The sequence below is a fragment of the Leptinotarsa decemlineata genome, unplaced genomic scaffold (assembly GCF_025532065.1).
Source record: "Leptinotarsa decemlineata unplaced genomic scaffold, Ldec_3_MD MMD2_tig00000035_RagTag_RagTag, whole genome shotgun sequence".
NCBI classification, from domain to species: Eukaryota; Metazoa; Arthropoda; class Insecta; order Coleoptera; family Chrysomelidae; genus Leptinotarsa; species Leptinotarsa decemlineata.
The window spans coordinates 26,441,273-26,466,240 of NW_027412540.1; the positions used below are offsets into that span (position 1 = coordinate 26,441,273).

The 24,968-nt window shown below is 33.9% G+C and overlaps 1 protein-coding gene across 6 annotated transcripts; it reads right to left on the bottom strand.

Moving 5' to 3' along the window:
- Nucleotides 1-1,745: 1,745 nt before the first annotated feature.
- On the bottom strand, nt 1,746-24,968 carry fmt (phosphatase 6 regulatory subunit 1-like protein fmt). Of its 6 annotated transcripts, none has more exons than XM_023172514.2 (15): nt 24,695-24,968; nt 24,561-24,625; nt 24,419-24,498; nt 24,096-24,369; nt 23,468-23,638; nt 21,937-22,115; nt 21,617-21,881; nt 17,843-18,121; nt 17,542-17,606; nt 13,843-14,035; nt 13,673-13,759; nt 13,417-13,517; nt 11,956-12,197; nt 4,578-4,947; nt 1,746-3,479 (listed from the first exon to the last, which is right to left on the bottom strand). In XM_023172514.2, the coding sequence occupies exons 2-15, from the start codon at nt 24,612-24,614 to the stop codon at nt 3,404-3,406; spliced, it is 2,436 nt and encodes an 811-aa protein (XP_023028282.2). In that variant the 5' UTR covers nt 24,615-24,625; nt 24,695-24,968; the 3' UTR covers nt 1,746-3,403. The 6 variants fall into 6 exon arrangements, with proteins under 6 accessions (XP_023028282.2, XP_074028279.1, XP_023028292.2 ...); XM_074172178.1 differs by having other exon boundaries at nt 24,921-24,945; XM_023172524.2 differs by having other exon boundaries at nt 23,468-23,605; nt 24,915-24,945.

Here is a 24,968-nt window from a genome sequence, read left to right on the forward strand (position 1 = left end):
GACGCGACCTTGGCCAAGTCACAGTCGATTGACGGAGACCAGCGGCGGCCGGCGCAATTTTTTTAGGGGATAATTTACAACAATATTTATACTATATAACTAAATTTGATTCATTCGATATATTATTATACCTACCTTTTTATCGCTTATTGTAGTTGTTCTGATAGTGTTAGGAACCGCGAGAATAAAACACAATCGAGCCATTTCGGGCCCTCTTAGAAGAGAACATACTTGAAATACCTAAATTCTAAACTGTTCTGAAACATCACCCGGCAAATAAAAAATCAGCTGGATTTATTTGGTTGATTTTGAGTTGGTGTGAGCCACAACAAACCATCGTGTGTTGCAGTGGAAGATCAAATAGATCCACTGACTTGAACCCACCTATTACTTAGTTGATTATGACTTTCTCACTAGAGAAGAATAATACTCAAGAAAATACATTCATTATGTAGTAAGTATAGAGCAAAGGTTCTCAAACTCATTTTGTCTCAAAAATGCCGAAGTAAAAAATCAAGTATTAAAAACTTGATAATGCCACTATTCACAGTATTTACCACCGCATGTACAGCACTTTACCTAGCTAGTCGCTAACTAAATTCACATGTTTTCGTAATATCGTCGAATGACTTTACTGGCTGGATGGCGTGCGCGCTTTTATATGAGACAGCGGGCGGGCCTAGTACTTTCGAGAATGGAGACTTGAAACTTCTCCCTTCGCACTGAAGCTTACCGCCATCTATTGTACAGTTTGACAACCATCGGACAGGAAATAGTTACTGCCTAGTCCCCTAGATGGCATTACACGAGGAAACGCTCATTAAGCGTAAAGGAGCGGTAAAGTTTGTTTAAAAGCAAAAAAACATCGCCTCCCTAAACCGCTTTAACGCCCCAATCTTCTCTGTGCCCTTCACTGCCCCCTATAGGCCTTCATCGTTCACAAGGGGGCGTAATCGCAAATTGTTTCAAAAGTTACAGCTTCTGTTTTTTGTTCATTGAGAATCAAGTCATTTGGTGTGAACCATGATCGAGCTTTCTCTAATGTCATTATGGATCATATGAGGAGCAACTATTTTATATATTTTTTTGCGCAAGGTTGCATCATCTGCATACAATACAGTTTCTATGTCTGCCGAGTTCATCATGTGAGGCAGGTCGTTGATATACATTAGAAACAGAAGTGGCCCCAATATTGACCCTTGTGGCACTCCTCTTGATATTTTTCTTTTTTCACTTTTGGTATTTCCCAGATCAACAATTTGATATATTTCGTTGAGGCATGACTTCATCATGTCCAGCAGACACCTCTCACTCCTTAGAAATCTAATTTGGCCAATAAAATCGAGTGATTTACAGAATCGAATGCTGAAGTAAGGTCTGTAAAAACGCTTACATATTTTTCTTGGTTATCAAAGGCGTCTTTTATACTATTTGTGAGAAAGTGTATTGCATCAGACGTCGATTTTCCTTTCCGAAATCCCAATTGATGAAGACTCAGATTATTTATATCTAAATATTTTACTAGTTGTTCGTAAATCTTTAAAGGTTGGCACTATTGCTATCTGTCGAAAATATTTTGGTCGGATGTAACACCTTTTTTATGAATTGGCAGGATTCTACCAATTTTTAATTGCTGAGGGAAGTAGCCTTTACTTCGAGTCGCTCACATATTTTTGAGTGGAAAAGTGAAAACATGAATCTCAACTATTGTTTATACGAGGAACAATACCTCATTGAAACAAATATTGAATTATGAAAATTTTATTAGAACCAAGACAAATGGAAACGAAATTTTTCAATAACAATATGTGAATGTTTAAAAAAGTTATATAATAATGCCTAGGCACTGGATGACGAGTGTACATTTTAAGTAAAATATTATAATGTGCCATTGAAAAATCAGCCACAATCTCAAACACTGGTCTATGAACATTCGATCCTAAAATTCATATCAATTCTTTGATCTGGGAATAAAAAACGAGAATGTACAAAAACAATATATGGAATGAATATTATGAAAATGTTCTTACTGAAAGGCTTGCTTTCTTAACACTGATAAAAATAGTTCCTCGTCAAATCAATAAAAAACATCGGTAACACGTCTTTTCAGAAAACCAATAGACCAGCACGATCACAGGATTTATAATTGTGAAATACCTAAATTCTACACAAAAAAATACAACATATTCATGCTAATAAAGTAACAAATTGGTCATATATGAAAACTATTTGTACTCTCATCTGTACAAGTAATAACTATCCAAGAGTGTATATAAACAATAATTCGAATATTAACTTAAGCGACCCTTCAATGTTCAATATCAAAGTAAACAATATATGAACGGGTCTTTTTAATACACGTTTTCGATGAATACACTTCTTACAGTTGCATAACTTGTATTTCTGATTGCAATTACAGGCACAATAAAGTAACTAATACACTAAGTTCCTCAACGAATTCGTTCATATCACATTACTGAAACAGATTTCATGTCGGAAGCTCTTCCACGAAATCCATTCATATTTTACTAGCATGGGTGTCACTTGCAGAATGCATAAAAATCGTGAACAGAGGTATTATCAGGAAGACTATCTGTTCATGTTTCCATGAAACTTATATTCATACTATGATTTATCAATGGTTGAGTTCCTTATTGGAATGGACTATGAGATAATTGAATTGTTTGGGCACACAAAATTTCGACACAAAAATATTATTGGCTATCAGAATGAAGGAGATTTTCATTCAGTCGATTGCAAGCTTTAGCACTGCCTTTTTCAAGTGATTCACATATAATAGGAAATGATATGTTAGAAATATATCCAATTTTTATATCAAACCGTCTTTCTGCTATCCTCAATGACACCATGCTTTAGGAGTAAAACCGTATTGCACTCCTTGCTAAGAGATCGTTTTACAAACATGTCGAGCTTGAAGCAATTTAATTCAACTATAAATATTTTATAACCAGTATAATATGACCAGAACCCCCAAGAATAACAATTTCAAATTATTTAGAAATAATTACATGGAAAGTATAATTTTGAGACAGATTTACAGACACACAATCTTTTCAAATATTGCCATCATTGCCAGAAAACAACAGTGAAGTTTCAGCAAACCAACAATTGGGTTAGTATAAAAAAAAAGTTTTACTTTTTAGGGGTGCTTCTTCCACGTAACGGCAAATAAATATACTACAGTATCAAGAACCGGCTCATATATTGATAAATAAATAAAGTCAGCCTTCAAAAATCCCAATCCTGTCACCATTGTTGTGAGGCAGTCATTATTGTTCTAGATATGAAAGTGTAATTAAAGAAAGTTAGTACAGAATACTTCACGATGTCTTTACGGCGTAGACTCGATATAACGTTCCCATTTGATATGTAGGGGGATTGCTCAAACTTTTTCTTTTTTCACTTTTTCCTGTTCCGCAGACCCTGATAGCGTATTACAGTCACCTTCTTGTATACTTCTATGGAAAAAATATGCAATGCTCACTTCTAATTAGAATAAGAAATTTATGCAGTCCTTGATAGATTTACTCAAGTACATGTTAGACTGAATGTTTATCTAGTTCGATCCAAACTCTATGTGATCGAGGAAATTCAGTCCTAAAATAAAAGCCAAAAGGTGTTTCCAGATAGTACAAATTCATAATGGGGAATGTTCCTCAATTTGGGTTACTACAGCAAATGCAAGTTTGAACTAGATAAAACTGAGTTTAATTCATGAGTTTTTCAAATTCACTTCGAAAAGTATTCAAACTGATGTTTCAAATGTTGGGTTTTAATTTTTAATGGGATTTGTTTCTAATTCACATATTGGCAACAGCGCCTATATCAAGTTGAAATACTTTATATGTGCCTAGATATTCTACTTTGAAAAAGGAAAATTATCTTTATAAATCAACAATTAAGGCAAAATATAAATTATAGTTCAATACCACCTCCACAAGCCACATAAACAACAGTTGTTTTGTTATTTATTTATATAGAGGAAGATAGGTTAGGTGCACAAAATGTCACATGTCACAGAATGTCTCGGAACTCGGAACATAAGTAAACAGAACAGCACGCCTCTGAAGTATGTCATCTTTGTTTGTCTCATACAGGTAACAGACTCATTGTCCTTTATTAGCTATAACCGATGTTGCCAAATGGTGAAATAGAAACGAATCCCTTTAAATGTTGAATGCATTATTTCATTCCTCTTTTTTAAGCATGTAAATAATTTTTTAAAGAAAAAGGTTGAAATGATAAGTTTAAAATGCGTTGTTTTAGAGCTGTTTTATAAAAACTACTTGATTTTCGTCAGAAGGAACATTCCCCATTCTTGTTTTACAGAAGTATCAATGAATTTTAACGTTCAACTGTGGAATAAACGGCCAAAGCTAAATAGTCGAAGGAGTAATAAAACAGAATTTTTGAAATAATATTCGCGAACACAACAAAAAAGTGTCAAAGCTCATAACTTCCAGATAACCTGCTGGAAAAACTACTAAATATACTTTGAAAGACATTTTTTTCAATATAATATCGAACGACACAGCATAAAATATATTCAAACTTACTTGGACGGTTCAGCAACTGTGCCTGCCGCTCTCTGATCAGACGGCAACGGTTCATCCCCCCGATCCCCAGCCACATTCGGTTTCACTCCATCCGTTTGAGCAATACTGTTAATACTATCGGTTAATGTGTTTTTGGGCATATTCGCTTCATCCTCGACATTTTCCAATTTTAAGTCTTTTTCTACCGCAGGCTCCTTACTTACATCTTTTTTGTTCGCATCATCATTAACGCCAACACAATCATTTACGAAAAGCACGGAACTGAAATCAGCCCATTCCCCTATTGTTGTATCCGAGCTGGTAAATTCAGGATTCCAAGGATCCGATCCAATTACCGGCGCGATAGAGCTGGTTTTGGGGGATTCCCAAGCTGAAAGCACAATATATCAATTGAAAAAATACATTTCCCAAGACCACAATGTAAAAAAATAGTGTTCAAGTGTATATCCACAACGAAAACGTCGGTTTCTTGTTTAAATTGAAAGGGTTATAGTTTTAGAGTTATTTCTTTGGAAGATTCCCACATTTTTTAATATCAAGATGGAGTAGTAATTGATCACTCTTGAAAATATAACCCTCTCCATTTCATTTTAGTTGTTTTAATGATCGTTACTGCATTCAAAAAATCAAAGAATTCAAAAATAAAGTACCTGGGGTACGACAAGGTTCTAATCTTGGACCTCTTTCATTTTTTATATTTGAAATTTTTTCAATATTCCTAGCCTACCATTTGCAGACGACCTGAAACTATATTATAAAATCGACGACATTACTGACGGCCAAAGTGTACAACATGAATTAGATGTAACCAAACCTTGGTGTAATAATAATCGTCTACAAATGAACGTATCCGAATATAAAATAATATCATTTACAACAAAAATGTACGATTATTCAATCAACAATACTACAATCAACCCAGTACATGGGATAAAAGATCTTGGTATAATATACGACAGTAAATTAACATTTACAACACATATAAGGAATATGACTGCTGATGCAAATAGGATGCATGGATTCATTTACAGAAATTGCAAAAACTTCAAAAGTATTGCCACCTTAAAATTGCTATATTTTGCCTAAGCCAGATCTAAGTTAAAACGTCAATACCCCCACAAGAGGCATCGATCATAACAATTTGTTGACACGATTTGATATGACATCTTTGGAAAATAGGAGAGTTATCCTCGGTATAAAATTCCTGCATAAATTACTAAACAACAATATTGACAGTACTGTTCTTTTACCGATAACGCAAACTCATTTCCAAGACTGATCGTCTTTTAATGTATGGGTAGGCATAATTGGGGATTATTTAATTGGGCCCTATTTTATTTATTCATTTATTTATTTGACACTTTGGTACATTGAGTACATGTGCTAAGTCATAATTTAAAAACAAAAATAAAACTACAGAAGTTGAACAATACAAAAACAATAAATATGGTTCACGTCCACAAACTTTCACAACATAGAAGTATTATATAAAAAATCGCAGAAGCTCTAACAAATACTCTCAAAATGTCATGAAAAAGTGTCGTGCAAGAATTCCTCAAGACCATAGTAACACTTCTGTAAGAGAAGTTTCTTCACCTCAATTTTAAAAAATTTATCTGACTCGATTTTCCTAATAGATGCCGGCAAGTTATTATAACAGTTTGTTGTATTAAATAGTGGGGAGCATCTAAAGTGAGCCGTTTTGTGTGAGGGGGTTCTTAACAGTTTCCCATGACGGGTGTCTCTACCATGTATATCCGCATTTGTGACAAATTCAGTAATATTGTTACGGGCAAAAGTGACACACTTCAAGATAAATAAAGAAGGTGCCGTCAATAGGCCCGCCCTCTCTTAAGAAAATTGGTCTACAACTATCTTGAAAATCTATATTAAAAATTAGTCTCAGCAATCTTTTCTGAGCAACAAAAACTCGTGGAAATTCCCTTGCACATCCCCAAGAAATGATATTAAAGCTGATGTGAGAATAAGCCATAGAAAAATAGACATTCATCAATCCAAAATTATCTAGAATGTTTTTCAATTGTTTGATTGAGTAATATGCGGAATTGAGTTTGTTGCAGACCTTCTGAATATGACCGCTCCAGGTCAAATTTTCGTCTAAAGACGTTCCTAAAAACAAGACTTCGCTGGAAGATCGAATACCATTTATTGTGGAAGAGTCACTGCTGAAATTTTTCCTAATAAATGATTTCATTGAAACAGATTTAGATTTATTCAGAATAAGTTTGTTACGTTGACACCAAGCACTGAATTTATCTATTATTTTATTTATTTTATCTGACAACTCAACTTCGTTTTTGTCGGCCACAGTAATTGCAGTGTCATCCGCAAACATGGTTATGTGACACTCAGAAAAGAATTCAGACAGGTCATTTATGAAATTGAGGAACAACAATGGTCCCAGGACAGAACCTTGAGGCATTCCTAGTTTTACATCTTTGGGACTTGATAAAATTCCATTGCAGCTAACTATTAGACTACGGTTTTCCATATATGATTTCACCCAGTTCAATAGATTATTTGGGAAACCTAGGCCTGCAAGTTTAATTATAAGAAATTCGGAAGAAATGGTATCAAATGCTTTTGACAAATCGAAAAAAAGTGTTACAACTAGTTTATTCGAGTCAACCTGTGTATAAATGAAATTTAATAAATGGTATGAAGCTGATTCAATTGATTTGTTCTTCCTGAAGCCATATTGGTTATTACTAAAAAGATTATTTTGATCCATATAATTCAGAATTCTGTTACTAACAACTTTCTCGAACAGTTTAGAGAGGGAACAAAGTAAAGATATCTGTCTGTAGTTGTCTACCTCAGTTTTGTCGCCTTTTTTATATAGAGGAAATATGAGAGCCGTTTTAAATACATTTGGAAAACAACCTACAAAAAATGACTGATTCATCAAAAACAATAGTGGCTCGATTATAAGGTCTACAATTTTTTTCACAGTAACTATTGAGATACCATCAGTACCTGCGGAGTTTTTATTTGCCATTGTTTCCAGAGTACCTAGAATTTCTGTCTTTGTGAATGGGGATGTATCGAAGGGATACTGACTAACAGTATTCTTCGAATAGGTACAGGGAAGTAATACATTTTGACCAAAGTGCTCTGAGATGAGCAATTCGGCAGAAGATGAAAAATGTTCAACGAAAAGGTTTGAAATTTCTTGTGGATTGTTAATTTCCTCCTTTAATTCATTTTTTAGAGTAATAGGTTTGTTTCCCTCCCCTCACGTTTGAATGGAGATGCTTACCTACATTTTTTGGAACACGAGCTTCCCCAACTTATGGAAGATGTTCCATTGGTCTCTCTTGGTTTATGCACGATGGTCCTGCTCATTTAGTGTGATAGCAAGATATTTTTTAGACCTAGCATATCCCCAACGATGGATAGGAAGAGTAGGCATTGAGCATTGGCCATCGAGGTCACCGGACCTCAATCCCGTCGATTTTTTCTTTTGGGGACACCTAAAATCACTAGTTCGTGCTAGCTCCATTGAAAACGAGGAAATGTTGAGGGATCACATCATAGCTTGCTGCGAAACGATAAGAAACAATCCGGGCATTTTTCAACGGGTGCGGAATTCTTTGATGAGGAGAGCAGAAGCTTGTATTACTGTTGGGGGGTTGTCACTTTGAACAGTTGTTGTAATAGTTGTTTCGTTCAATTTTTATATGTTTATTTTCCTAATAAATAACATAGTACTTCTCCGAATTGTTTTTTTACAAACTCCGAAATGTAGCACTTTCTAATTTCTTCATACTTAGTTTTTGTAATGTTCTTATACTATACATCCATGATAATTTAACAAAATATATCACAAATTCTTCTTACCACAGTTACTCAACCAGAAATGGAAAATTGTTAAGTATTCCTAGACACAGATCCTCTAAATTTGAACAGTCATCCAAATATGTGGGAATAAAATTATTCAATCACCTACCTGATCACTTTGAAACCATGAGTTTGACGTCATTTAAAAGAGAAGTTAAAAATTTGCTCCTGTCTAAGGTTTATTACAGTGTCAGTGAATTCCTTTTAGATGACTTTACCTCAGGATTTCTTAAAGTGGGGTCATGGACCCCTAGGGGGTTTGTAGCACGTATACCAGGGGTCCGCAGTAGGTCAGTTAAATAATAGTCACAAAACATGAGTTAATTGAAAAAAAGATTAAACTGGGCAGGGTTTCTTAGCAGCGCAGTTGTTTTATGTTTGTTTCTGATTGTTTATTTACTATCGCTTGCCAACTGGGATCGGTCACCGACTATATATTTATCTATGGTCACCGATCGTCGATGAAGGGAAGGCGGCGAGAGACGGCGCGCCGCGCCGCACGCACCGATGGATGGTGTGAGAAGTGCGGGGGACGCGCGGTGCGCAGGCTCTCTGCCGCTCTCCCTCACCCGCTCACCCGCGTACGCTAGCAATACGAGTGGACGTGTTTATTGTTCTGCGCTGCACTGCGTACGGCGCGAAGTATTAAAACCACTGCTTGCATTATTTTTATAAGTTGATTTCATAGTGAAAAGTTAAAAGGTATGTAACAAATGAATTTGTTATTTTTTAGAACACACAAACGTATTTAGTTACTTACTTATTTATACGTAACATTGTTTCAGTTTGTCTAAGAAAATGTCAAAAAAACGAAAGTATGATGACTCTTATGTTACTTTTGGCTTTACTTTCACAACTGAACGTGATGGAACTCAAAAACCACAGTGCTTCTTATGCGGTAAAGTGCTTGCTAATGGAAGTATGAAACCAGCAAAGTTGTCGGAACATCTTAAAACTGTCCACCCTGGGAATATATCTGACAGTATTGACGAATTTCGTACTAAAAAAGCTCGGTTTGAAAAAGCCGGTACTTTACCTAAACTTGGATTCATCCCGACACAAAAACCTTGTCTTGAGGCATCGTACAAGGTTGCTTACCGTATTGCTCAACAAAAGAAACCACACACAATTGCGGAAACATTAGTAAAGCCTTGTGCACTGGATATTGTGGAACTTGTATGTGGTAAGGATCAAAGAAAGAAGGTGGAAGCTGTTCCTTTATCAAACGATGTAATTCATTCCAGAATTATTGAAATGTCGTCAAATATTTTGAAGCAAGTTATTGAAGAACTGAATGCTTCACCATTTCCATTCAGTATGCAATTGGATGAAAGCACCGATGTTTCACAATGCAGCCAACTCTTGGTGTTTGTTCGTTACGTCCATCATGACACACGTAGTATCAAAGAAGTCGGAAGCCTTAGTAGTCGCTTTTACCGACTACTAAGGCTTCCGACGTATTTGAGATGGTAAAAAGATTTTTCAACGAACATCATATCGATTGGAGAATTAAACTAGGAAGCATATGCACTGACGGAGCTCCGGCAATGCTTGGTAACACATATGGTCTTGCAGCTTTGATAAAAAAACAGATCCCACATGTCATAATCACCCATTGTTTTTTACATCGACACGCCTTAGCTTCACGAACTTTGCCCACTTATTTGAAGGAAGTTATGTCGATATGTGTGAAAATAATCAACTTCATCAGAGCAAAAGCCTTAAACCACCGCCTGTTTAAAAGACTTTGTCAAGAAATGGGATCAGAACATGAAGTACTGCTTTACTACACAGAAGTTCGTTGGCTGTCAAGGGGACAAGTGTTAAAGCGCTTGTTTGAGTTGCGAGCAGAAGTGTTACTTTTTTTGAAAGATAAAACAAATACACTTTATGAATATCTCAAGAGCGAAGATTTTTTACAAGGGCTAGCGTACTTAGCAGATATTTTTTCTCATTTGAACGAAATTAACCTGTCTCTTCAGGGTCCTGCAGTGACTATCGTGGATGCATCTGAACGGTTGAAAGTTTTTTTATGTAAACTGCCTCTTTCGAAAAGGAGGACAGAATCCGATAACTTCGCAAATTTTCCGATGTTAGAAGAGTTAGTGACACAAAGTGACGGAAACATGACGAAAATTACATCAAAAATTCAAAATGAAATGTCTAAACATCTGGAGACATTACAGACGTCTTTTGAAGGCTATTTCAGCTCCGAACAACTCGACAAAGAAACATGGGTGCGAAGTCCATTTTTAATTGAAATTGACAGCATCAGCGATGAAGATCTTATCAAAGACGACTTAATTGACATCAGATCTAAAGCAGTTTTGAAGGCTGAATTTCATGCAAAAGGTCTTGGCGAGTTTTGGTGTTCATTGAGTGAAGCTTACCCTCTTCTTATCAAGCGAGCTTTGTCCGTTCTAATACCATATGCTACTACGTATCTTTGTGAGGCCGGGTTCTCGGTTTTAGTGTCAATAAAAACAAAAAGTCGAAATCGCTTGAACGTCGCCGATGACTTGCGCCTTGCTTTGTCGAAGACAACCCCACAATTTAACGTTCTTATCGAGGCCAAACAGCAACAGCCTTCTCATTAGTTTTAGAAAAAAGAATAGTGCCATTATTACTACCAACTAATAAAAGTGATTTTATAAATTGGCTTGTTTTCTTTACTTAAGATTAAGATATAGGAGTCTGTGGAATTATTTATATTGTGAAAGTGGTTCGTGACTGCAAAAAGGTTAAGAAACCCTGCTTTACCTGATTGCAGTCCAGACTTTCATCCAGATTTTATTATTTTATTATACATACAATTTTGACTAATCTTGTTTTTTTTTATTTATATTTTATAAATTTTTATACTTCAAAACTACTGAGATATTTTATCTTTATGTATGTTTATTTTCTTTATACTATTTTAACGTGTTGAACTGACATGTCCTATACGTTGTTAACGTCTCAAAGGATAAATAAATATCTCGAAAACGATCACCTCCAGCGTTGTTTTTACTTGGAAAAGGTGTGGGAATTAGGTTTTTTCGTGAAAAGTACCAAAAGTTTACTGTCAAAAAAATTAGGGCAATTTCAAATAAATAATGACAGTGTACGCAGCGCCCTCTAGATGTTACATGAAAATTAATAAGAAATTATGATTTCCCACGTCAAATAAACCCTGGGTACCGAATTTCGTGCAAATAACTTACTTTTTGCAAGAGTTATTTTCAAAAAGCGAACAATAACATTAAATTTCAACACCCTGTATCTCCGAAACGAAACATTTTCGGACACAAGTTCATATAGACTTGTTTTCTTAAAATTGTCTCAGGAATACGTCACTTGAATATTTTAACGTACTTATGTTACACCCTGTATACTTTGTTTTAGCATTTACTTTAATACATTTCTATATTCCATTATTTTTAATATTTATTTCATATATACCGTGTAATAATAGCATTTCCTTTAACCGGGTACTCCTGTTGGAAATTAATCGCTTTTTTTTTCATATTATACTTACGATCAGCATCCATTGTATCTTCTCCGGGCTCATCATCACTGTCACTGCTGTAAGCAGTTTCGTTTCTGTCGTGCTTCTCGATGACAGTTTGAAAAGTATGTTCCCTTTCTTCGAAGATTTGATCATCAGCGTCATCCAAAGTATTGATATTCTGGGCACAAACTTGCTTGAATATCTCTTGCTGCTGAATCAAATCACTCTCGGAGACATCAAAATTCATTTGAGTCCGATGATCGATATTCCTATAAAAAATTTAGTAAAAGAAACGTTTGATATATAAATAACTTGGAATTTTTGCTTGGGTAAGATTTTCTCACCAAAAAATATTCGACACAAGTATAATTGTTTATTAAGATTGAATAGACAAACTTTACAAAAACAGAACAGCAGAACTGTATGATTAAACTTTTTGTGATGTTAAACAATGCCTTTTTTTCAAAAATATAAAGGTTATGTCATGGGTATTACAAATGAAGAAACATTAAGAAACAATAATAATAATAATAGAATTTATTCATCAATCAAAGGTTCTTGCTACAAAATTAATTGTGTTATGTTGGCAAAGGTGCACTGATTCAAATGGCACTTATTTCGATTGAATTGAGTAGGTATTCACAGAGATATTGCAGTTAAGAGTAGACTCATAAAAAAGGCCAAAACTTTTGAAAAAACCTAAAATCTATCTATTAGTCCTAGTACTTTTTTTCTGTATAAACTATTAGTGTTCTCCACTCACTTGGGGTTCTTTCCAAGATTGGATTCTATGGATGCTGTTTCAGTGGCATAATTAAAGCAAAAATCTTGCTGACAGAGTGGTTATGTTACTACCACATGTTGAATAGTTTCATATTTGGTTTCCATTACCTATACAGGGTGTAACTGAATAAGGGTAAAACATTTAAGGAGGTGATTCCTCATCGAAAAAAAAGATAGGATCTTTCATATAAAGAAACTTCATTGGAGCATCCCTTGTTAAGATACAGCCCCTTAAAGGGGGTACATACAATTTTTATAACAATTTTTTTCACAAGCACTGAAAAAGTTACAATATTGAAATTAACCTGACCTTTTGTACTACCAAAAAGACACTTAGCCAGTAATTTATTTGGTTTACCCATGGTTGTAAGGGGTGGAAAACGCAACCCCTAAAATTTATTTCAAATGTAACTTTTTGTCTTATTATTTGTTAACCATTTAAAATTAATTTCCGATAGCATGTTTCATTCTAAACAAAAAATGTCTTTTGGGTTTTTGCCCAAAATAAACCAGTTCTCAGCAAAAAATTATTTTACGAACAACTACAGAGATACATCTTACACTTATTTAGTTACACCCTGTATATTTTTTCATTTGTACACATTTGTACCATAATTTTAGCTACTACTTTAAAAAATCCCACTATAAATATCATGTGACTGGTTTGATATGTATTGAAAAGAACGGAATACAAATTTTACTTACTGTAGAGTATCTTCACCATCGGTAAACTCATCATCATTAAACCCACTGTAACCATCAATATACTGCGGTGAGAGATTCTGCATTTGATATTGTGAAAAGACCTGAAAATATTGAACCAGATAACAATACACTAGATAAATATACAACCAAGCCACAGTATTTCTGGTATTTTCTCATCATTTTCATTTTGCAGAAGGCGATTCAGAAAATTGATTGGATCGAACTGAATTTCAGAAACTAAACTCAAACAATGTACCTGTTGCTGCACGGCGCTTGATTGAGGGAACGGTATATCTTCAAAATTGTTGAATGTTGTAGTTGAAACTTGCGGAGGAGCATCTCCCTTTAGATAAAAAATACCGAATTAATGAAGATAATCATTTATTTCCATGATTAATCGATTGCAATCAGGGAGTTTGGTCTTACCAACATAGTGTCCTGTATTCTATTCACTTCTTTCAAAGTGGATTCTTTGAATTCTTCTAATGATTTGGCAACTTCAGGAAGATTTTTCGTGAGATACTGTCCTAGAGAAGTATTTGAACACACATCTACTATTTCATTAATTATATTTATCAAATGACCCATATAACCCTTTCGGCCACCATTCTCTTGTTTCCTAGAGAATTAGAGTTTTCAATTAATATTTTCGAATCACCTTTAATTTACAGGATGATTAAAAACATTAGTTTATTATAGAAGAACACATTCGATAGTCACTCGAATATTGGTTTGTGATCCATTAAAGGCGCTTTTTTCGTTAGATTCCATTTGAAATCTAGCTAATTCACAAAAGAATCATTATAGGAAATTCACTGAATGAAGATTGAAGTTTGTACTGCCTTTCACGGCCAGAGCAACGACAATCAGTCGTTGCTGAGACTTCGAGATATAGCCTTCGTTCTCGCAGTCAACGCATATAATACTGATGATGTGTGCCACAGTAGCAGACGAAACGTTTAGTATATTCAGGTTCCATTTGACTGCGGCCTACCAGCCCACATTTTATTTCTCTGTTCTGTAGCCAGAAAAATAATTTTGTCCAGATTTTCATCTGTTCAGTTGCCAGAAATATAATTTTATCCAGATTTTGTTCTCTGTTCTGTAGCCAGAAATATAATTTCGTCCAGATATTGTTATCTGTTCAGTAGCCAGAAATATAATTTTGGCCATATTTTGTTCTCTGTTCTGTAGCCAGAAATATAATTTTGTACAGATATTGTTCTCTGTTCAGTAGCCAGAAAAATAATTTTGCACATATTTTGTTCTTTGTTCAGCACCCAGAAAAATATGTTTGCAGATCGTCTTCTGTTCACTAGCGAGAAATATAATTTCGTCCCTATTTTGTTCTCTGTTCAGTAGCCAGAAAAATAATTTTGTCCAGATTTTTTTCTCTGTTCAGTAGCCAGAAATATAATTTTGGCCAGATTTTGTTCTCTGTTCTGTAGCCAGAAATATAATTTTGTACAGATATTGTTCTCTGTTCAGTAGCCAGAAATATAATTTTGGCCATATTTTGTTCTCTGTTCTGTAGCCAGAAATATAATTTTGTACAGATATTGTTCTCTGTTCAGTAGCCAGAAAAATAATTTTGCACATATTTTGTTCTTTGTTCAGTAGCCAGAAAAATATGTTTGCAGATCGTCTTCTGTTCAGTAGCGAGAAATATAATTTCGTCCCTATTTTGTTCTCTGTTCAGTACCCAGAAAAATAATTTGGTCCAGATTATCTTCTCTGTTCAGTAGCCAGAAATATAATTTTGGCCAGATTTTGTTTTCTGCTCTGTAGCCAGAAATATAATTTTGGCCAGATATTGTTCTCTGTTCAGTAGCCAGAAAAATAATTTTGCCCAAATTGTGTTATCTGTTCAGTAGCCAGAAAAATAATTTTGCTCTCTGTTCAGTAGCCAGAAAAATTATGTTGCCCAAATTTTGTTCTCTGTTCAGTAGCTAGAAAAATAATGTTGTTCTTTGTTCGGTAGCCAGAAAAATATTTTTGCACAGATTTTATTCTGGTCAGTAGCCAGAAATATAATTTTGTCCAGATATTGTTCTCTGTTCAGTAGCCAGAAAAATAATTTTGTTCGGATTTTCCTCTGTTCTAGCCAGAAATATCATTTTGGACAGATTTTGTTCTCTGTTCTGTAGCCAGAAATATAATTTTGTCCAGATATTGTTCTCTGTTCAGTTGCCAGAAAAATAATTTTGCCCAAATTTTGTTCTGTTCAGTAGCCAGAAAAATAAGTTTGCACATATTTTGATCTTTGTGCAGTAGCTAGAAAAATATTTTTGCAGATTTTCTTCTGTTCAGTAGCCAGAAATATAAGTTCGTCCCGATTTTGTTCTCTGTTCAGTAGCCAGAAAAATTATTTTGCTCTCTGTTGAGGAGTCAGAACAATAATTTTGCCCAAATTTTGTTCTATGTAGAGTAGCCAGAAAAATATCTTTGCACACATTTTGTTCAGTAGCCAGAAAAATAATGCTGAACAGATTTTGTTCTGTAGCCAGAAAAATAATTTTGCCCAGATTTTGTTCTCTGTTTTGTAGCCATAAATATAATTTTGTCCAGATTTTCTTCACTGTTTAGTAGCCAGAAATATAATTTTGGACAGATTTTGTTCTCTGTTCCGTAGCCAGAAGTATAATTTTGGACAGATTTTGTTCTCTGTTCCGTAGCCAGAAGTATAATTTTGGCCAAATTTTGTTCTCTGTTCTGTAGCCAGAAATATACATTTGTCCAGATTTTGTTCTCCGTTTAGTGGCCAGAAAAATAATTTTGCCCAAATTTTGTTCTCTGTTTCCTAGCCAGATATATACTTTTGTTCAGATTTTGTTTTCTGTTCAGTAGCCAGAAAAATAATTTTGCTCTCTGTTGAGTAGTCAAAAAAATAATTTTGCCCAAATTTTGTTCTATGTAGATAGAGTAGCCAGAAAAATAATTTTGTACAGATTTTGTTCTTTGTTCAGTAGTCAGAAAAATATTTTTGCACACATTTTGTTCAGTAGCCAGAAAAATAATTTTGTACAGATTTTGTTCTGTAGCCAGAAAAATTATTTTGCCCAGATTTTGTTCTCTGTTCTGTAGCCATAAATATAATTTTGTCCAGATTTTCTTCACTGTTTAGTAGCCAGAAATATAATTTTGGCCAGATTTTGTTCTCTGTTCCGTAGTCAGAAGTATAATTTTGTCCAGATATTATTCTCTTTTCAGTAGCCAGAAAAATAATTTTGCCCAAATTTTGTTCTCTGTTCTGTAGCCAGAAATATACATTTGTTCAGATTTTGTTCTCCGTTCAGTAGCCAGAAAAATAATTTTGTCCAGATTGTGTTCTCTGTTCAGTAGCCAGAAAAATAATTTTGTTTGTATTGCTTCTTCCTATTAGATTTAGATAGGTTGGTGCCAGGAAATAAGGGAGTTAAGAGATGGTTGTCAATATAAATGAGAGCTAAGATCGTGGCAGAATGTATGTTATCAATTATATATAGTAAAGTGTTTTTTGAAGTTTTAGTGTGCCATCCAGGTGAGCAAAAGCGAACATTCCCTCCGAAAAACTTTCATATTAGAATTCCATTCAAGACGTATACTACAAAATTCAAGTTTCACAAGATGAATTACTGGAAACCGTTTAAAAAATAGTAGGCATTCAACAGAAAATATAACCATGTGCATCATAAGAGAGTCTTATGTTTGATTTCAACAAATTGGCTTGGTCTGGGTCTCGAAAATCTTGAAGAACAAATATTCAAAAAGAATAATATTTCAATGAATAAAAAGAAACAAAAATCCAGGCTGGTTTCGTCCGCTACTGCAGCAGACATCATCAGTGGTATGCGCTTCGACTGTGAGGACAAAGGTTATATATATTTCGAAGTCTTAGCAAGTCGTTGTGAGACTAAATTTTTTGCGTTATTTCGTATCAAATGAGTGAAGATTTTTCAAAAATATGTCAAATCCCAGGAACACACATCCTAATTTTGATCTATGTAAAGTCGTGGGAAAGAGATATAACATCAAAGAACAACCATTTTCAAAGTTTTTCAATAAAATTCTGTTTCAGATTTTCACTGGCCAGAAACTTCTTTAACAAACTCAAGTGCTTAAGCCCAAGCAGATTAAAATACTTACTGATGCTCGTCATTTTCTTTCCAAGCGCTCAAAATTGTCTCTATCAACTTACAATCCACAAATAACTGAAAAAAAAACACTCAATGAAAATGGAACATACGTGGGATGTTGAAAAAATAAGGTGAATATTCAAATTTTGTGAGCCACGTACATTCGTTCGCTGTCACAAGTGTGTTACATATGAGGGGGACTATTTTGAAAGGGACAAAATGAAAAGTGAAGAATGAATAAATATTTTTTGAGAAAAATGAACATTCACCTCATTTTTTGAACAGAGTAGCACATTCTTTTTCTGTCTTACATGTTTAATTAAGGCATTTGAACTGTCGTCACTGTCATCAGATGCAAGTGTCTTCAGTGCGGACACAAAACATGCTTCTACTTGTGAATGTAAAATATTATTCCACTGATATTTGAAAAATAGCTCCAATAGTACAGGAAAGGTCCCAGCTAACTCAAGCTCGTTCAATATTTCTTCTTTATCAGACGGGATCAGAGTAGCAAACAACTTGACAATTTGGATCCGAGCATAACCTAATGGCGGATTTAATGTTCCTGCAGTGGTCTGTATAGGGGAAAGCTGAAAGATAATATAACAAAATAAATCAATCAATCAATCACTGTACTTTATTGTCTAAGAAAAAAATCTTATTAACAAAGCATATGAAAACAATACTATTACACAAAATAATACACATATATATATACATACACATATATAACACATATATGCACATATATACACACACATATATACAGGCTGATTCACGGTGGATGGCACATTAGACGTTTCTGGTGAACCAGACAACGGATCACTTTGAAAATTTAATGGAGGGCATATTCGGACATTCTCTAGCCAACTAAAATATTTTCGACAATGCGGTGTTGCCGCTTCTATTAGTAGCAACTTTGATTTTTCAAATGGAACACTCTGTATATAATATTATTTTTGGAATCTCCAACAATTGCCCGACAACTTTTCTTGATATTTCCCTATACCTATCTGTTACCATTTTCGAAATAAAAATTAATTTCAATTTTTTTCTTCGAAAATCATGACTTCTAAAAATGCCGATATCTTTTAGTTAAGAAGTACTATGATATCGAAATTTGGTTTGGAGTTAGGTGATACTTGGACACTTCCCACACGTCAGCCTAATCTCCGTTACTTCAATACAGGGTGGTAAAAAAATACAGTTTTTTCGTTTGCTTGAAAGAGTTGCTGAAATTTGATTATTTTAAATGGAACACCCTGTATATCATTGAAAATTCGGAAAGCTGCTGAAATTTGCTTTCTTTCTATGTATATCATACCTATACCTAACTAGTCAAGTTTCGGACTTATGAACATTTATTTGTGAAAATGTCCCTTCAGAATGGTATTTCCATTCGGTATTTGGTAAGCAGGCCATGATTACTATTTGACAGTAGCGTTGTGACATTCTCCTAATAATATCGACATTTTCGTCACTTCAGAAGTTGCAAATACCTTCAAAACGAGGGAACAAAACTATTCAAACGAAGTTCTTATGAATTTGTTTATTATTTTTGGACAGTGTGACAAAATTATCAGCAGAACATGTAGAAAGTTCAATGAAATGTATCCGAATCTACCGCCAATGAACCTCAAGAAATTTATACGAATTCAGAACAATTTCAATATGTTTGGACAAACTTTAAAAAAGCACCAAGAAACTTGAAATTGGAAATATTGATATGAATAATTATAAAAAAGTAAAACAATCATGTGAAATATTGCAGAATTTACCTACAATGAAGTTAGAGATGTAATAGTCATTGAAAAATAAACCCAGCAGAGATATATATGGACTGAATGTTGAAGTGATCAAATGCATATCAAATTCAATTCTAATCCCTCTAACTAAACTGCTGAACCAGTGAACAAAAGAGTGCATTTTCCCCTCCGTCTTGAAAGAAGCATTAGTAATACCTATCTTCAAAAGTGGAAATCCAAATGATCCTAAAAAACTACCGACCAATATCTCTGCTACCAATAATATCAAAAATATTTGAAAAATGTATAGCTCTACAAATTGTACATCATTTTGAGAATCATGACATATTCACCGACTGCCAGTATGGATTCCGAAAAGGTAGAAACACTGAAATGGCGATACTAGATCTCAACAACAAAATAACAACAACTTTTGAAAAACTAGAGTATTCAAAAATAACTTTTTGTTATCTAAGCAAAGCATTTGATTGTGTATCACATGAAATTCTCTTGAATAAATTAAAACTATATAATTTTTCTGATAACACTATAAAGTTGATCAACTCATACTTGAAAAATCGATTTCAAACTGTGAAAGTGGGCAATTCTATCTATTTTGGGACCTCTACGATTTTAGTATATCATCTGCATATATATTTTATATGCAGACGATACTACAATCCAAACAAATGCTAAAACTCTAGATGAGGTACTTATATTATCATCTGAAGCACAGTCACAAACTGAATGCAAACGAATTATACCTGAATAAAAACAAAACCCAAAACATGGTATTCACCCTAAGAAATACGGAAAATTACTCAAATTCGCAAAGTAGTGTGAAATTTTTGGGAATTCATTTTGACAGTGAGTTAAAATGGGATCATCATATAAATGAACTATCAAAAAAGCTAATGATAAATCTATTTTTACTAAGAAACCTCTCCAGACAAGTTTCAAAAGCAACTCTTCGAACGGCATATTTTTCCTTGTATGAATCCATCATTTCTTATGGTATTGTCGCCTGGGGACGTGCAACCGATTGTGATAGAATATTCCGACACCAAAGGAAAGCAATTAGAATATTAGACAATATCGGCTACAGAGATGAATGTCGAAATTCATTCATTACATTAAAAATACTAACCTTTCCTTCTCTATATATCATGGAAAATTTAATATATATAAAAAATAATCTATCTCAGTATGAAAGTTTTGAAAATGTGCACGACTACAACACTAGGCATAGAAATGATTTGAGTACAAACTACTGCCGCTTAAAAAGATGTCAAAATGGACCAAATTTTTGGGCTGTGAAATTTTACAATAAATTACCACAAAAAATAAGATTTCTACCTATTAACATATTCAAAATCAGGATAAAATATTTTTGAATGGAAAACGCCTTCTTCAGCACCGAAGAATTCCTGCACTGTGATATAAGTTCCTTAACCACACAGGCATTTGTCGTTGTTTGAAAATACCCAATTTTTAATTTTACTGCTTCGTTTTTAAATGTGCTCGTCGTCATAACTCAGATGTACTTATAAGATATAAATATTTTTTATAAAAAAAGAAAAAAACTTGTTCTATGAATTGTAAGCATCTATTGTTTATGTAAATATTAATAGATGCCTGACATATACTAATTTTAATTATATGTACATATTGACTTGTGTAAATACTGATGAATGTATAAAACACCAATAAATTATCTATCTAAATTATCTAAAGTAAGGAAAGGTTATCTATTAATAAAATATTTTATTGATCATTTTGTGTAGGTACATATTTTATTATAGCTACCACAAGCCAATTGTTTCTTTTGTAGGATTGAATAGAAATTAAAATCATCATTTTAAAGCAACGTTTCACAAAATAAAAGAATATTACGTGCTTGCTGGTTGGATTTTTATAATACTCTCAACAGTATATGTCTAACGCACACTAAACGCTAATCGTCTGTCTGACGGGAGAGGAGGAGCCTGCCTTCCGCTGACGTATGCGTGAGAAAAAGGGAAGCCAGACAAACTGGCGCCGTTACGAGTTAGATAACGAAGCGGTTTACCCTCCCATAAGAAATTATCACTTCAAAAATGTATGTACAACGATCTTCATCACCTCAAGCAGATGTTGTTGCTTTCTGGAATCGTGTTTTGAGATACCGAGTTCAGAGTGGAATTTTTTTTCAAGAATTGATTTTATTGCATGCCATACTGTAATCAATCTCAAAGGCGAATTTTTGAATACATAATCACAACAGTTTATTTTAAAAACTTTTGGGATGACCCTCATAAATATACAATATTGCCCGCAATATTGGAAACACAAGAAAAATACCTTTGGAGGATGTACCAGGATATTATGAAGATCCTTTATCCGATGCTTGATAGCTTGAGTGGTGTTGAAAATAATTTTCTGTTTTTGTTCAATTTCAGCTTCGTCATCCATATTCGAATTATACATATTTTGTGGGGAAAACTTGTAACTAGTTTGATAAACGTCTAGTATAGCTTGAAGTACTTGAATGCCGCCCGCCACTGCGGATTCGCTCCTTTCATTGCCAGATAGCATAGAATCCAACAGTATAGAAATTGTTTGGGGACTGAAATTCAGAAAGTTATTAAATAATGAACTGAAATAAAAAAGCAAACTCTTACGATTCCAAAGTGAGCAGGAGTATGTCAGGTTCAACTTTTTCTGTTGCATTTCTCGTATCATCACGAGCTATTCTGATGAAATCACACAACAACATGGCAACATTGAAGTGTCTTTCTTTTTCGACTTCTGACTTGAAGAGTGATACCAGTGACTGTATGAATCCTTGACTATTGAGCCACTATAATAATAACACTGTATAAGTACCTGTCTACAAGATATATGATGGAATTGGACGATACTTGATGAAAATCCATAACATATTCAGTTAACATTTTTACAAAATCGCATCAAGTGTTTCGCCATACAATGCCTTCTTAAGGCGTGTCTTTACTAACTAAATTATACATATTCAATGCTCAATATATCTAATTAAGATATTTTTTTGGCCAAAAACAACAACGTAATCATGCCTCAGCCACCGTATTCCCCAGATTTGGCCCTCTGCGACTTTTTCCTGTTCCAAAGGTTGAAGAGATCGTTGAAAAGACGACGTTTTGCGACGATTGAGGAGATAAAAACTGAATCGCCGAGAAAGGCCAAGAACATACCAAAAAGTGCATATTGGAACTGATTCGAGGATTGGTAAAAAGCTAGCACGAGTGTAATAAACAAATTTTTTTCGAGAAAAATGAAAATTCACCCTATTTTTTGAACAGACAGTATATTAATTGAATAGATACAAAAGATGAGAGTGAATGATTCAAATCTGGTAAACATGAAGGTATACCTTAATACAAAGAGACGGGACATCCACAGGTATAGTAAGTCTTTTATTGTGTTTATATTTATAAATGGAAAAATAATAAAATCTTTGGTCTGATATTTCATTTCATTAAATGTGCATTGATTTGAAAAAAAAGATTTTTAAAACTACAATATCTACTAAAGTTTTGATTATTTCTACAACTTTAAAAATTGATTTAAAAAAATCTGTATTTCTCGAAGTTTTGAATCTTCAACTCCTCATCAGTAACTTTTTGATCTTTAGGAGATAAAAACAAAATCCTTTAGGTCACTGGAAGAGACATATTATCTTCAGAAGTTTCACGAAAACTAATCTTACATATTGTCATATGACCAGAGCAGAATTGTCTTTTCCAGTGACATAATGGTTCAAAGTTCAAAAAGACACTGATGACTAATGGAAGACCATCACACCATAAGAATAATAGATTTCCATATAAGTGAAACCTTATATCAATACTCCATCATATATTATGTTGCGTAGCATTCCTGTGAAAGGTATCTGTTTCAAATCCAAAACGATTATTTGGAGTACAAACTGAATATAAAAAATGCGATTTTCGTGTAATCCAAAGTTGATATGGTCGAAAGTTGTTGATTTGAATGGGCTCTTTCTTTCAGTTTATATCTAAAAGGAACGCCTGTGCGTAATCTACATACACATCTTTACACAGTTTTGTTTGACTCAACTGCTTTGTTCCTTTCTTCTGGAGTGTCGCGACATTTCTTGTATAAAAATGTAGAAGTACAAAGCCAAAAAACTATTTTGCTAGAATATATACTTACAGATGCAAAAGTTTCCTCTGTGTCCACTGTCTCCACTTGCGTCATCAACTTGAGAACGAGATCCATAATAGAAGCTGCCCCTATGTGTTTGAGCAGGTAAGGAATGAAGGTGTCCTTAGATTTTAAAAAGTCTAGGACCTGTAAGCAAGTCATCTGATAGGATAGCCAGTTCTAATGGGCCAAAGAATTCAACGTGAGGATTCACCACAGGACATACCATAGACAGAAGAAGCACCAGAAAAAGAAAGAAAATTTTCGTTTTAGTTCCACTTTACACAATAATTCTGAAATTAACGAATTGAAGACAAGTAGTTATTTGTTATATGTTATATAGTAGTTATAAAGACTCAAAAATACTTTCATTTCTTTACTTTCACCTTTTATCAAATAACAACCAAAACTTTGGTAAATGATTTTAAAAAAGGCCATTCACAGGTCATACATCCAAAATTAGACCAAAGGCCAAGTTTCAATGTCAAATGGACATACACAAGTCTAATCGAAACTTTGCTTAAAAACTAGTGTGAGCCATCAAAACTAATATATACCACCAGGAAATATGTGAAAGCCTCTGAAAAAGTTGTAGCGTAATCATAGATATAAAACAAATTTTATTAAAACCACTGACCTGTCCATTTTTCTTCACAACAAGGGCACTCATGAGTTTACAAAAATAACAAGCTAAAAGAGGATTCAACGGTGCATCGCGTTCCAAAAATGAATAAAGCTTATTCAGGAGTACTTCCTCTTTCGCCAATTTTTCATTCATAGATGAAACATCACAGGTTAAAATTTCACAAGCCAAGTTTGGAATCCTATATCTAGTTCTCTCTTCTATTTCATTTGACGGTTCTGTCGTGATGAGTGTCAGTAGTCCATCCATCACCTCGGTCTTCTGTAGGCTAAAATTACTTTGTGAGTTGAATGGATTTTCATAAGGAAATGCCTTACTAGTCTAACAAAATTTTGTTCTGAGTTTTACATTCGCTCAATATATCCTCAAACTCCAAGACTTCCAGCAGAGTGACATTCTAAAATAGTTCCATTAGCATTTCAGTGAACAGCCTATTATAATAATAATAATAATACCAACCTCTTTATTTACTAAAGCTTCAATTTGTGCAAGATTATTGTACTTCCAAAACATGATAGCAGATTCTAAAAAAGAAGCAAATTCTATATAGCTGGTATTTTCAAGTGCTTCATTATTTTAGAGAATTTGCACACCTTTGAAAACTATTGGAATTGAAAACGTTTGGTTAGGATCATTTGAAGTGACCCCGTAATTGATAATTTATCGAATATACACGAAACACAGGAACTAAAACACTAATCTTAAAAGGTATATCACATTTTTCACATTAATCGTAAAATGGAAATGGTATACTAGGAATTGTTATTATATAAACATTCAGTAATCTTCATACAATGATATTGAAATTATCACCATTACCACCTCTCATCTCCACAATACCACAATGCACTCATTGCATTTGGCACT

Bases quoted from the DNA above. Each gene is read 5' to 3' on its own strand.
- fmt (XM_023172493.2), bottom strand. The intron at 24,370-24,418 runs GTAAGGCATTTC...AAGTAATTTTAG, and splicing joins AACAAAATTTTGTTAGACTA to CCTACAGAAGACCGAGGTGA. The intron at 13,518-13,672 runs GTACATTGTTTG...CAATATTTTCAG, and splicing joins CAAGCGCCGTGCAGCAACAG to GTCTTTTCACAATATCAAAT.